Source organism: Bos grunniens, chromosome 12, assembly GCF_055505025.1.
Source record: "Bos grunniens cultivar Pamir isolate PY7600 chromosome 12, Bosgru_T2T1.0, whole genome shotgun sequence".
In the NCBI taxonomy this organism is placed as follows: Eukaryota; Metazoa; Chordata; class Mammalia; order Artiodactyla; family Bovidae; genus Bos; species Bos grunniens.
The window spans coordinates 75,818,812-75,834,405 of NC_141176.1; the positions used below are offsets into that span (position 1 = coordinate 75,818,812).

The 15,594-nt window shown below is 40.5% G+C and overlaps 1 protein-coding gene across 3 annotated transcripts in view; it reads right to left on the reverse strand.

The window, feature by feature from the left end:
• LOC147361925 (ATP-binding cassette sub-family C member 4-like) overlaps window positions 1-15,594 on the reverse strand; it is a 169,780-nt gene that overhangs the window by 573 nt on the left and 153,613 nt on the right. For 2 of the 3 annotated variants that reach the window (XM_086330245.1, XM_086330246.1), the window contains exons 28-30: window positions 12,211-12,383; window positions 11,813-11,918; window positions 3,804-3,938 (exon numbers count right to left, since the gene is read on the reverse strand). In XM_086330245.1, the coding sequence (XP_086186371.1) occupies window positions 3,804-3,938; window positions 11,813-11,918; window positions 12,211-12,383 (414 nt within the window). Of the gene's footprint in view, window positions 1-3,792; window positions 3,939-11,812; window positions 11,919-12,210; window positions 12,384-15,594 lie in introns of all 3 variants that reach the window. The other variant, XM_086330248.1, reaches the window with a different exon arrangement.

The window sequence follows — 15,594 nt, forward strand, 5'->3', positions numbered from 1 at the left end:
CACATAAAATGAGCACAATAGGTTTGGATGCTAATATTTCCTTATGGCTTAGCTGGTAAAGAATCTTTCTGCAATGAGGGAGACCTTGGTTCAATCCCTGGGTTGGGAGGATGCCCTGGAGAAGGGAAAGGCTACCCACTCCTGTATTCTGGCCTGGAGAATTCCATGGACTGTATAGTCCAAGGGGTCATAAAGAGTCGGACACAACTAACCAACTTTCACTTTGACTTCACTTTCACCAGGTTGTAATCCCTATATTTTATAAACTCTGATTGACAAGCACTGAAACACTGGCATATATATATATATGAAATATACTGGCATTTAGTTTGTAAGGCAAAGCAGTCATAAGGAATGTAGAAAAGCTCTAACAAGGACTCAACCAACCAACCTCTCTTAAATGTAAGATGATGCCACAATATAGGATAGTTCTTTGCCAGGTCCCTAAGTTCTTCAATTCTACCAATTTCCAGCTGAACTAGAAGAGATATAGGTTTTCTGATAAGTGCATGATAAGAATAAAAAGGAAATGAAATGCTGGCAAATTCCAGAATCATCAGTTTTCAGTAACTGTATTGTATGTCAGTTTCTTAACAGATTTGTTGTTGTTTAGTTGTTAAGTCATGTCCAACTCTTTTGCGTCCCATGGATCCTCAAGGCTCCTCTGTCCATGGAATTTTCCAGGCAAGGATACTGGAGTGGGTTGCCATTTCCTTCTTCAGGGGATCTTCCTGACTCAGGGACTGAACCTATGTCTCCTGCATCGGCAGGTGGATTCTTTACCACTGAGCCCCCAGGGAAACCATTCTTGACAGATACACATAACAAAATGAAATAATGTCAAGACTTGTGAACTCTTATTTCTAAATGTGTTTGGGTGAAAATGGATTTCGACTGTCATTTTTTTTTTTTTTTTACCTGAACAAGAAAAGTTTTGTTTGAGTCTTTAAAATAGAAAATGTACCATCTATTTGAGGCTGACTCATGTTATGAGCTGGGTCACTTGAATGTATGATTACAGATGCTTTATAAATCCTGGCTCTGAATACATCTGTGGGTGTTGTGAACAAAGTAATCATGGGAGAGAGATAATGGACTTCATAAATGAAACAGAAAACCACTGAGACATCCACCTTCATATCAACTGTACTTTATTTCTTTCTTATTGCTTGCTACCCCCAAAACAGAACTGGATATGAAATGTATATATTGCTGTGAAAGTGATGAACTCAATATGTCAGCAAATTTGGAAAACTAAGCAGTGGCCACAGGACTGGAAAAGCTCAGTTTTCATTCCAATCCCAAAGAAAGGCAATGCCAAAGAATGCTCAAACTACCACACAATTGCACTCATCTCACACGCTAGTAAAGTAATGCTCAAAATTCTTCAAGTCAGGCTTCAGCAATACATGAATTGTGAACTTTCAGATGTTCAAACTGGTTTTAGAAAAGGCAGAGGAACCAGAGATCAAATTGCCAACATATGCTAGATCATCAAAAAAGCAAGAGAGTTCCAGAAAAACATCTATTTCTGCTTTACTGATTATGCCAAAGCCTTTGACTGTGTGGATCACAATAAACTGTGGAAAATTCTAAAAGAGACAGGAATACCGACCACTTGACTTGCCTCTTGAGAAACCTGTATGCAGGTCAGGAAGCAGCAATTAGAATTGGACATGGAACAACAGACTGGTTCCAAATAGGAAAAGGAGTACGTCAAGGCTGTATATCATCACCCTGCTTATTTAACTTATGCAGAGTACATCATGAGAAACGCTGGGCTGGAAGAAGCACAAGCTGGAATCAAGATTGGTGGGAGAAATATCAGTAACCTCAGATATGCAGATGACACCATCCTTATGACAGAAAGTGAAGAGGAATTAAAAAGCCTCTTGATGCAAGTGAAAGAGTAAAGTGAAAAAGCTGGCTTAAAGCTCAACATTCAGAAAACTAAGATCATGGCATCCGGTCCCATCACTGCACTACAAATAGATGGGCAAACAGTGGAAGCAGTGTCAGACTTTATTTTTTTTGGCTCCAAAATCACTGCAGATGGTAATTGCAGCCATTAAATTAAATGACACTTACTCCTTGGAAGGAAAGTTATGACCAATCTAGATAGCATATTAAAAAGCAGAGACATTACTTTGTCAACAAAGGTGTATCTAGTCAAGGTTATGGTTTTTCCATTGGTCATGTATGGATGTGAGAGTTGGATATAAAGAAAGCTGAGCACCAAAGAGTTGATGCTTTTCAACAGTGGTGTCGGAGAATACTCTTGAGAGTGCCTTTGACTGCAAGGAGATCAAACTCATCAATCCTAAAATAAATCATTCCTGGGTGTTCATTGGAAGGACTGATGCCGAAGCTGAAAGTCCAATACTTTGGCCACCTGATGCAAAAAACTGACTCATTGGAAAAGACCCTGATGTTGGGAAAGATTGAAGGCAGCAGAAGAAGGGGATGACAGAGGATGAGATGATTGGATGGCATCACTGACTCGATGGACAAGAGTTTGAGCAAGCTCCAGGACTTGGTGATGAACAGGGAAGTCTGGCATGCTGCAATCCTTGGGATTGCAAAGAGTCAGACACAACTGAGCGACTAAACTGAACTGATTCACAGGTGGGCCGGGACAAGCTCTCTCTCCAAGGGCCAATCAAAGGTGTTTTAGTTTACAGTTAGGAGGGACAGGGTCCTCCAGACAAGCCATTAAGTATGATTATAATAACAAGAGCAATGGAAAGCAAGTCAAAGAAATATTTTCCAACATGGACTCAGAATTGGCTTCCTCTCTGCAATATTATGAGTTCTTGATTTATCATGATGACAATTTCATCTTCTAAAAGGTAGAGGAAGCAATACTGGAGTGGGTAGCTGTTCCCTTCTCCAGGGGATCTTCCCAACCCAGGGATCAGACCTAGGTCTTCTGCAATTCAGGTGGATTCTTTACCAGCTGAGCCACCAGGAAAGCCCAAGAATACTGGTGGGTAGCCTATTCTTTCTCCAGTGGTCTTCCTAACCCAGGAATCAAACTGGAGTCTCCTGCATTGCAGGTGGATTCTTTACCAGCTGGGCTACCAAGGAAGCCCATAAGGGAGGCAACTGGACCTAATTCTAAATGACAAAGAATTAGGAAGAAAGTGACAGTATCAGGTAGGAGTTCTCTTTACAGATTAGAAACAGAAGTGATCTACATCTTTCCCTTGTACTTCTTCCTGCTGCTGCTGCTGCTGCTCCTGCTGCTAAGTCACTTCAGTTGTGTCCTATTCTGTGTGACCCCATGGACTGCAGCCTACCAGGCTTCTCCGTCCATGGGATTCTCCAGGCAAGAACACTGAAGTGGGTTGCCATTTCCTTCTCCAATACTTCTTCCTAGACCCAGAATATTACAAATGTTATTTCCTTCAAAATCTCAAGTTCCCTGGATGTTCCCTGAAACATTTGCATCACCAATATTCTGAGCATCATCTAGGATGAAAGTAAAGGGTCTGCAAAATGAGAGTATACTGTGTTCCATGAGAATCATGGAACCCAGACTCCAATCATGTGGAAACTCTAATCTGAAATCTCTCTTAGGTACATGTGCATGCACATCCTACACTCCATCAACAACACAGCTGCCAATTCTCAGCAGATCTGTGTTCTGCAATGTGTTGTTAAAACCCAGTCATGAGGTTTTGTATCCAGAGGCTTATAATTGACAAGGACACAGAGTGCTTGTTACCACATCCCTGGTGCCACAGCATGAGGAATGTGCTGTGGAGACGAACTTTAATTACAGCTCCCCACAGCAGGCTCACCTGTTTTGCCCTTTCAGTGAGAACAGTGGCCTCAGCTTCACCCAGTTGTTGCACCATCTCGTAAAACGGGTTGTCTCTATCTTGCAACATGGAATATGGCTCATCATAATCTTCCAGTATCCCTGAATCCCAAACCTGTCAATTAGCAGGAAGAAACCCATTAGCACACCATGTTTTGCAGTAACATATTATAAATCAGACAATAGTTTGTAAAGGGACAGGAAGGGAAGAATAGAGAAAATCTATTTGGGTGCTAGGCCTGGCTGATATTTTAATGGTTTGATTACCTTGATAATGGTTTTATTAGGCAAATAAAGGCCCAACCCAACCTTTTATTATTTTAATGGTATAGATGGGAAATGAAATATTTACTGCCGTATCAGTAAATAAAGGTCGTCACAGTCTTCAGTGACTACAGCCACCATCATGAGCTGGTGAGCCCTGAGGGAACTCAGAAAGGAAAGAATACTTGCCATCTATCAGCCATCAGACTGTACCCACTCCCCAAAGTGAGCCCTGAGGAAACTCAGGATGAGAAAACACAGGATACTGGCCCAGATAGCTGAGGTACATGTCAGTGGAATGATTTCATTGAGCCCAGACTCTTATAGCTCCCCCTAAACATAGAAGTGCTAAATTCATTTACTTGAGACATCTGATTTTCTTTAATTAACAGTAATCTTTTGTTGTTCTGACTACCTAGTCTTTTGTTGCAAAAATTCCTATACATCCTGACCTTCTACCCTTGCCTCTTTAGAACAGTTTCTCAGCATTGTCTTAGATGCTCCATCCCTGACTTGAAGTCCTCAGGAAGTCCACTGACTATAACATAACTCTCAACTTCCAGACTGTGCATTTTTTTTCAGCCCACAGGGCCCTGATTATGTCAGTTGCTAAGAAGGGCAGCATTCATTGTCTGACAAGTTAAGATGCATCTTGAAGTTGATTTTGATTATGGTTGATTATTCTGAGAGTGAAAGGTTGGCAAAAGGAGCTGATATATATAAGAGCTACTTTAGCTGATCTGCTGTGAACAGAAGACATCTCTAGAAAACCAATTTTTTCTTTGAATAAGAATAAAGAAGCAAGTAAGAAATTGAGGTTCACATTCCAGTGATAAAAAAAAATGTGGTACATATACACAATGGAATATTATTCAACCATGAAAAAGTTAAATTATGTCATTTGCAGCAAAATGGATGGTCCTAGAGATTGTCATACTTAGTGAAGCAAGTCAAACAGAGTAACATATTATATCACTTACATGTGAAACCTAAAAAAGGGTACAAAAATGCTTTAAAAATTTTAAAGGGTACAAAGAATTTATCTACAAAACAGAAATAGAGTCACAGATGTAGAAAAGAAACTTACAGTTACCAAGAGGTAAGTAGGGGAGGGATAAATTGGGAGATCGGGATTGACATATAGACACTGCTGCTGCTAAGTCACTTCAGTCGTGTCCGACTCTGTGCAACCCCATAGACGGCAGCCCACTAGGCTCCTATGTCCCTGGGATTCTCCAGGCAAGAACACTGGAGTGGGTTGCCATTTCCTTCTCCAATGTATGAAAGTGAAAAGTGAAAGTGAAGTTGCTCAGTCATGTTTGACTCTTAGCGACCCCATGGACTGCAGCCTACCAGGCTCCTCTGTCCATGGGATTTTCCAAGCAAGAGTACTGGAGGGGTGCCATTGCCTTCTCCGCATATAGACACTACTATATATAAAATAGATAACTAATAAGGACCTACTGTAGCCCAGGGAACAGTCAATACTCTGTAATGGCCTATATGGAAAAAGACTCTAATAAAGAGTGGATATACGTATATGTATAACAGATTCACTTTGCTATACACCTGATAGTAACACAACATTGTAATTCAACTATACTCCAATAAAATTTTTTTAAAAATCAAATATTCTAGAAAGAACTTTATTTATGGTGTTTTTGCTGAATTGAAAGCCAACCAGTAATCAGAAGCATTAGAAGAAAATACAAATTTTACACCTGGGGTGCATGGACCATACAGAACAATCCCATGACTCTGTAGTTGGGAGATGCACATCTCTTGGGTCTCCTGATGTTTAATCCTACCATTCCACCAGAGGAGTTAGTAACCGCAACCATCTCAGATCTAGATGTAAACAAGTGACTAAATTTACATCTCCCTGTGGGACCTCCCTAGGACATCACTGATGACCTTGACAAGGGAGTCCTAAACTGAAGGTCTCCCAACATAGGAGTGAGAAGGACTGCTCCTCAGTGAATGGCAAGGTCTACCATGGAAAACAAGGTCAATCATTATGAAGGTGACAGGCTCCAAAGTGAACCCTTGCATTTCCCTTTTCCCTCTATCTTCTCCATTCACCCAGATGCTCAGAACACAATCCAGACACCAGCATCGACTCCCCTCTTTGCCCTCATATCCCACGTTCAACCCATCGCACAATCTGCTTGGTTTCACTTCATTATTTATCACAAATGTCTCTATCCCAACCACTTCCCATTTCTACTTCCATCACCTTAGTCTCAGCCACGACAGTTCAGAGAAGGCACAGCTATAAGAGAGTGAACACTGCATTTGGAGAACTGAAAGAAAATCAATGTGGTTTTAGCTATAAAGGAAAGAGGGAGAGCAGAGTGGGACAAAGCTAGAAAGGTGGGAAGGGGCTGGGGTTGTAAACTGCTTTGTAAAACCATATTAAAGATTTGTTCAAAGACATTGACCAAGAGAAAAAAAATTGAGGTTATTGAGATTTACCAGGAGATGTTGGAGAAGGCAATGTCACCCCACTCCAGTACTCTTGCCTGGAAAATCCCATGGATGGAGGAGCCTGGTAGGCTGCTGTCCATGGGGTCGCTAAGAGTCGGACACGATTGAGCGACTTCACTTTCACTTTTCACTTTCATGCATTGGAGAAGGAAATGGCAACCACTCCAGTGTTCTTGCCTGGAGAATCTCAGGGATGGGGGTGCCTGCGGGCTGCTGTCTATGGGGTCACACAGAGTCAGACACGACTGAAGTGACTTAGCAGCAGCAGCAGCAGCATGGGTAAATACAGGATTAACAAACGAACATATTTTGATAATAAGAGCAAAACCAATGCCAAATAACATTTCTAGAATGTAAGAGTCACTGTCCTGCAATCTTGGAATGTCACTCTGTCCCTCATGAAAATCTGTAGGTGGGGCCTGCTTCCTACTGTGATGTTCTAGTCTGGGTGACTTGACACACTGACTAAAGCCTAGAGCATCCCTTTGGTTGCAAATGCCCTACTGCTGTTGTCTGCCACCCCAGAACTCACTCCTGTGTGTGTCCTGCTCAAGGAGTGAGACTACAGGCACTGCCTCAATGGTAACAATCTGATATCTACTCAACGTCCCCACTGATATCCCATCTGACAATGTATGTGCAGTAGGCTGGGAGGTGGTATTCCAGTAGCTTCCCAAGTAGTCAAAAGAGAGAGTCCCATTATCACGGGGCATAAGGATTACCGGGGATTACTGATCACTTATTTCTGGATCATTATCTATTTTGTATGGACCAACAAAATCACTGGTTAACTCCATCTGTTGCTTCTTACACATTAGCAGGCCTTCTTTATCTGTTTACTTCATTACTAAGCAGCATACGAAAGAGGGCCATGAGGAGCTACTCTACGTTCAAGGTCAGGAGGGGCAGCAGTGAGGAGATACCCCTCATCCAAAGTAAGGAGCAGCGGTTGTGCTTTGCTGGAGCAGCAATGAAGAGATACCCCATGTCCAAGATAAGAGAAACCCAAGTAAGACACTAGGTGTTGCAAGAGGGCATCAGACGGCAGACACACTGAAACCATACTCACAGAAAACTAGTCAATCTAATCACACTAGGACCACAGCCTTGTCTAACTCAATGAAACTAAGCCATGCCTGTGGGGCCAACCAAGACGAGTGGGTCATCGTGGAGAGGTCTGACAGAATGTGGTCCACTGGAGAAGGGAATGGCAAACCACTTCTGTATTCTTGCCTTGAGAACCCCATGAACAGTATGAAAAGGCAAAATGATAGGATACTGAAAAAGGAACTCCCCAGGTAGGTAGGTGTCCAATATGCTACTGGAGATCAGTGGAGAAATAACTCCAGGAAGAATGAAGGGATGGAGCCAAAGCAAACACAATACCCAGTTGTGGATGTGACTGGTGATAGAAGCAAGGTCTGATGCTGTAAAGAACAATATTGCATAGGAACCTGGAATGTCAGGTCCATGAATCAAGGCAAATTGGAAGTGGTCAAACAAGAGATGGTAAGAGTGAATGTAGACATTCTGGGAATCAGCGAACTAAAATGGACTGGAATGGGTGAATTTAACTCAGATGATTATTATATCTATTACTGCGGGCAGGAATCCCTTAGAAGAAATGCAGTAGCCATCATGGTCAACAAAAGAGTCCGAAATGCAGTACTTGGATGCAATCTCAAAAATGACAGAATGACCTCTGTTCATTTCCAAGGCAAACCATTCAATATCACAGTAATCCAAGTCTATGCCCCAACCAGTAATGCTGAAGAAGCTGAAGTTGGAACGGTTCTATGAAGACCTACAAGATCTTTTAGGACTAACACCTGAAAAGATGTCCTTTTCATTGTAGGGGACTGGAATGCAAAAGTAGGAAGTCAAGAAACACCTGGAGTAACAGGCAAATTTGGCCTTGGAATACGGAATGAAGCAGGGCAAAGGCTAATAGAATTTTGCCAAGAGAAAGCACTGGTCATAGCAAACACCCTCTTCCACCAACACAAGAGAAGACTCTACACATGAACATCACCAGATGGTCAACACCGAAATCAGATTGATTATATTCTTTGCAGCCAAAGATGGAGAAGCTCTATACAGTCAGCAAAAACAAGACCAGGAGCTGACTGTGGCTCAGATCATGAGCTCCTTATTTCCAAATTCAGACTTAAATTGAAGAAAGTAGGGAAAACCATTAGACTATTCAGGTATGACCTAAATCAAATTCCTAATGATTATACAGTGGAAGTGAGAAATAGATTTAAGGGACTAGATCTGATAGATAGAGTGCCTGATGAACTATGGAATGAGGATCGTGACATTGTAAAGGAGACAGGGATCAAGACCATCCCCATGGAAAAGAAATGCATAAAAGCAAAATGGCTGTCTGGGCAGGCCTTACAAATAGCTGTGAAAAGAAGAGAAGTGAAAAGCAAAGGAGTAAAGGAAAGATATAAGCATCTGAATGCAGAGTTCCAAAGAATAGCAAGAAGAGATAAGAAAGCCTTTCTCAGCAATCAATGCAAAGAAATAGAGGAAAACAACAGAACGGGAAAGACTAGAGAACTCTTCAAGAAAATTAGAAATACCAAGGGAACATTTCATGCAAAGATGGGCTCTATAAAGGACAGAAACTGTATGGACCTAACAGAAGCAGAAGATATTAAGAAGAGGTGGCAAGAATACACAGAAGAACTGTACAAAAAAGATCTTCATGACCCAGATATTCACGACGGTGTGATCACTCACCTAAAGCCAGACATCCTGGAATGTGAAGTCAAGTGAGCCTTAGAAAGCATCACTACGGACAAAGGTAGTGGAGGTGATGGAATTCTAATTGAGCTATTTCAAATCCTGAAAGATGACGCTGTGAAAGTGCTGCACTCAATATTCCAGCAAGTCTGGAAAACAGCAGTGGCCACAGAACTGGAAAAGGTCAGTTTTCATTCCAATCCCAAAGAAAGGCAATGCCAAAGAGTGCTTAAACTACCGCAAAATTGCACTCATCTCACATGCTAGTAAAGTAATGCTCAAAATTCTCCAAGCCAGGCTTTAGCAATATGTGAACCGTGAACTTCCAGATGTTCAAGCTGGTTTTAGAAAAGGCAGAGGAACCAGAGATCAAATTGAAAACATCCGCTGGATCATGGAAAAAGCAAGAAAGTTCCAGAAAAACATCTATTTCTGCTTTATTGACTATGCCAAAGCCTTTGACTGTGTGGATCACAATAAACTGTAGAAAATTCTGAAAGAGATGGGAATACCAGACCACCTGACCTGCCTCTTGAGAAACCTACATGCAGGAAGTGGACATGGTACAACAGACTGGTTCCAAATAGGAAAAGGAGTATGTCAAGGCTGTATATTATCACCCTGCTTATTTAACTTCTATGCAGAGTACATCATGAGAAACGCTGGGCTGGAAGAAGCACAAGCTGGAATGAAGATTACAACTTGTGAATATATCAGTATCAATATTGATATATTGATATATCAATATCATTTGAAATATCAATAACCTCAGATATGCAGCTGACACCACCCTTATGGCAGAAAGTGAAGAGAAATTAAAAAAGCTTCTTGATGAAAGTGAAAGAGGAGAGTGAAAAAGTTGGCTTAACGCTCAACATTCAGAAAACGAAGATCATGGCATCTGATCCCATCACTTCATGGGAAATAGATGGTGAAACAGTGGAAGCAGTGTCAGACTTTATTTTTGGGGGCTCCAAAATCACTGCAGATGGTGACTGCAGCCATGAAATTAAAAGATGCTTACTCCTTGGAAGAAAAGTTATGACCAACCTAGATAGCATATTGAAAAGCAGAGACATTACTGTGCCAACAAAGGTCCATCTAGTCAAGGCTATAGTTTTTCCAGTGGTCATGTATGCATGTGAAATTTGGACTTTGAAGAAAGCTAAGTGCTGAAGAATTGATGCTTCTGAACTGTGGTGTTGGAGAAGACTCTTGAGAGTCCCTTGGACTGCAAGTAGATCCAACCAGTCCATTCTGAAAGAGATCAGTCCTGGGTGTTCTCTGAAAGGGCTGATGCTAAAACTGAAACACCAGTACTTTGGCCACCTCATGTGAAGAGTTGACTCATTGGACAAGCCTCTGATGCTGGGAGGGATTGGGGGCAGGAGGAGAACGGGACGACAGAGGATGAGATGGCTGGATGGCATCACCAACTTGTTGGATGTGTGTTTGAGTGAACTCCAGGAGATGGTGATGGACAGGGAGACCTGGCATCTGTGATTCATGGGGTTGCAGAGAGTCAGACATAACTGAGTAACTGAACTGACTGAAGCAGCATCAGCAGATACTATGGTTACCATCCACATGAGTGAAATCAGATTAGTACCACAGGCTAGGGTATTAATATTAAAATCCCTTGCATTCCTTTGAGATTATGTTCAGCCAAAGGTTGTTTTTCCTTTGATTGATGGTCTCCTTATTATTTTAGAAGCCACACCCTAACATTTATTGAAACTCAGCAGGGAAAGAACAAAGAGATGAAAATGAGAATAAGGAAAAGAAATAGAGATAGGAAGGAAGGAAATAAAGCTAAGGAAGGAAATATCAAATTATAAGGAATAAAAAGCCAATCAAACCTGGAAAGAAGACACTCTAGATGTGTTTGTGTGTGCTCAGTTTTGTCTGACTCTTTGTAACCCTATGGACTATGGCCCGCCAGGCTCCTCTGTCCATGGGATTCCCCAGGAAAGAATAATGAAGCGGGTTGCCATTTCCTTCTCCAGATGGTCTTCCCAATCTAGGGATCTAACCTGGCTTTCCTGTGTCTTCTGCATTGGCAGGCAGATTATTTTACCAATACCAGAGACAAAAACTTGGAGCCTGCCATGTGTGCAGTGCCCAGATCTATTGTGTCAGGGACTTCCTAGTTGTTTATCTACAGTATTTCAGTCCCTGATCTACCTTTCTTTCTACACTCTCATCTGTGATATAGATGGTTGGCTATCTTTAAAAAATAATAATTAAAAATGGTAAATTTTTAATATGAGAATATGAAATTACTGGATATATGAATTATACTGGATATATTATTTAATAGCACATTCTGAAAATATACTTAAGTACTTGAGTTATTGTCAGGAATGAGAGGAGAAACTAAGAAAAAATTAAATTAATGAAGGTTCCTATCAAGTTTTACAAGGAAAGATGAGTTGAAAAACTGAACATGACTGGAACCAGCTCAAATTTCAGAGGTGAGGGTCTTACCATTATCCATTCGCTGTCAATAATGGTGCTCAACCTGTGGGTGATGGTCAGCACAGTGCACTCGGAAAATTTCTCACGAATGTTTTTTTGTATTAACTCATCAGTTCTGGAATCAAGGAAGTTGATTTAGTTCAGCGTAGACTGGAAAAGTGGACTTGAGGTTTAAAAATACCCTATGATATTTGTATAATGCTTTTTAAAATCAATACTTTAAGACAAAGCCTTATTCCTAAAAATTAAGTTAAAAAAAAAAAAGTCAACAGAAATTGATAAGTTTTCTTAAAACAAAGGAAAATAATCTTCCCTCAAAATTGCTTGAAACTGTATCACCACTAAATGTTTTCCATTTACCATATTTAAAATTCAGACACCAGGTTTCAAGGACCTCAACTCCATACCTTGGATCCACATATGATGTGGCATTGTCAATAATCAGTATTCGATTTTTTCTGAGAATACCCCTGGCAAGGCACAGCAGTTGTCTCTGTCCAACACTCAAGTTTGATCCTGATTCTACTAATTCAGTATCCATCTTACTGGGAAGACTTTCAATGGTTTCTTTAAGTCGTACCTGTGGATACAGAAAGAACAGCATTTTTCTAAACAAATTGCTACTTAAGTAGACAAGTCTCTTAAACATTAGAGCTTTGACATCCTCAGGACTTCTTACATATCTTACACATACAGTCATGTGATGGTGGAGCTCCTTCCAAAGAGCATTCACTGAGAAAGACCATAGAGTCAGCTAAAGACAAAAAGATCTCTGTGTCTTCCATCCCTGCCACCTGCCACCTACCAGAAACCCCACCTAGGTACTAGTTAAGGAAGTCTCTCAAAAAAGGAAGCTATTCCTCCCAACGTGGTTTAAACGGAAATATTAAAGTGATCTTTATGGTTGAGTCAAGTTTCCTAAAGTACAGTTTTGCATATGAGTTGGTACTCTAATGGGAAACTTAAAAATATATATATTATAGAAAGTATGGTTCTCTAAAGATATAATCTTATCAGCACTTTACCATTTTATAAGGTCTAAAAGTTGGGGGGAAAATGTGAAATCAAACACTGGTCAACTGTACCTCATACATTAGTAATCCTAAAACCTATTCTTGCTATGGTTCTTTCCCAAGTTTAATCCCATAAACACTAAGCCAGTGATGTACATTTTCTTCAATGTCAAAAATATCTTTCAGTGAATGAAAACCAGGACACAACATAACAACTATTTCCCCCAAGACTATGGGTATAGGTAGTATTTAAATTATGTTCTTAAAATAGTAAAAAAATAAATAAATAAATTTTAACTGCCAAAGATAAGCTGAAGTTACATTGATGACAGGGATCAGTTCAATGAAAATTTTTGCAGAAATATTATAGAACAAGGACCAAACTCAGGTTATACTTAAACAACAAAGAGTAAATACACTTCAAATTAAGAGACCAACAGATTGATGAGTGAGGGCCAATAAGCAGAGACACAGAATTACACCATCACATAACAAAACATTGCCCAAGGGTGATTGGGCAATGTTTCCATGGTATCCTAAATGCTGGAGAACTTCTATGAATGTGATCCTAAACTATGCTCCTGATAGAGTTCAATCACAAGACAGGAGAAGCCAGCATTAGGATTAAACATGGTATTGGTATGTAGTATTAGTATGAAAGGTACACAGAATCTAAAGGGTAAGATCTGGATTGTGGTGCAAGTTTTTGTTTTTAAGACTGACTTCCTATACATCAGTGTCTCTTTTGCCATCTCGTACACAGGGTTATTGTTACCATCTTTCTAAATTCCATATATGTGCATTAGTGGATGGGGAACACATGTATACCTGTGGCGGATTCAGTTTGATATTTGGCAAAACTAATACAATTATGTAAAGTTTAAAAATAAAATAAAATTAATTAAAAAAAAATCTGAAAAAAAAAAAAAAGACTGACTTCCTAATTTTGAAGAAATAATCTCATACTTGCCCCTGACTTGGATAAACTCTCATCACTAATCTGTTTTTTTGTTTTTTTTTTTTAAGCTTTCCTTCAAGTCCATATTCGCTTCATGAAGAATAAAGGTTGTGAAGAGAAATATATTTTCAGAAAATACTGTTCTCTGACTCTGTTTTCTTTTATGAATCAGGGATGGTCATGAGAATAATACAAATATGAAGGCCCTCTGTAGTGTAATCATATAATCAAGTTATAATTAAGTACTGCTGCTGCTAAGTTGCTTCAGTCGTGTCCAACTCTGTGTGACCCCATAGACGGCAGCCCACCAGGCTCCGCCATCCCTGGGATTCTCCAGGCAAGAACACTGGAGTGGGTTGCCATTTCCTCCTCCAATGCATGAAAGTGAAAAGTGAAAGGGAAGTCATTCAGTCGTGTTCGACTCTTAGCGACCCCATGGACTGCAGCCTACCAGGCTCTTCCGTCCATGGGATTTTCCAGACAAGAGTTACTGGAGTGGGTTGCCATTGCATTCTCCATAATTAAGTACTAGGATGGGAAAAAAGGACAGTAGAAGCAATAGGCAATAATAACTAGGAATTACAATGCTCTATACAGTCAGCAAAAACAAAACTGGGAGGTGAGTGGGGCTCAGACCATGAACTTCTTATTGCAAAATTAAGACTTAAGTTGAAGAACATAGGGAAACTCACTAGACCATCCAAGTGAAAGTGAAAGTGAAGTCACTCAATCGTGTCTGACTCTTGCAGCTCCATGGACTATAGCCTACCAGGCCCCTCTGTCCATGGGATTTTCCAGGCAAGAATACTGGAGTGGGTTGCCATTTCCTTCTCCAAGACCATTCAGGTATGACCTAAATAAAATCTCTTATGATTACACAGTTGAAGTGACAAATACATTCAAGGGATTAGAGCTGATAGAGTGCCTGAAGAACTATAGACAGAGGTTTGTGACATTGTACAGAAGGCAGTGAGCAAGACCATCCCCAAGAAAAGGAAATGTAAAAAGGCAAAATGGTTGTCTGAGGAGGCCTTACAAATAGCTGAGAAAACAAGAGAATGGAAAGGAGAAAATGAAATAAATACCCATTTGAATACAGAGTTCCAAAGAATAGCAAGGAGAGATATGAAAGCCTTCCTCAGTGACCAATGCAAAAAATAGAGGAAAACAATAGAATGGGAAAGACTAGAGATCTCTTAAAGAAAATCAGAGATACCAAAGGAACATTTCATGCAAAGATGGGCTCAGTAAAGGACAGAAATGGTATGGACCTAACAGAAGCAGGAGATAATAAGACGACACACAGAAGAACTATACAAAAAAGATCTTCACGACCCAGATAATCAAGATGGTGTGATCACTCACCTTAGAGCCAGACATCCTGGAATGTGAAGTCAAGTGGGCCTTAGGAAGCATCACTACAAACAAAGCTAGTGGAGAGATGGGATTCCAGCTGAGCTATTTCAAATCCTAAAAGATGTGAAAGTGCTACACTCAATATGCCAGCAAATTTGGAAAACTCAGCAGTGGCCACAAGACTGGAAAAGGTCAGTTTTCATTCCAATCCCAAAGGAAGGCAATGCCAAAGAATGTTCAGACTACTGCACAATAGCACTTATCTCACATGCCAGCAAAGAAATGCTCAAAATTCTCCAAGAGAGGCTTCAACAATACATGAACCATGAACAACCAAAGGTTCAAGCTGATTGAGAAAATGCAGAGAAACCAGAGATCAAATTTCCAACATCCACTGGATCATTGAAAAAGCAAGAGACTTCCAGAAAAACATCTACTTCTGCTTTATTGACTGTGCCAAAGCC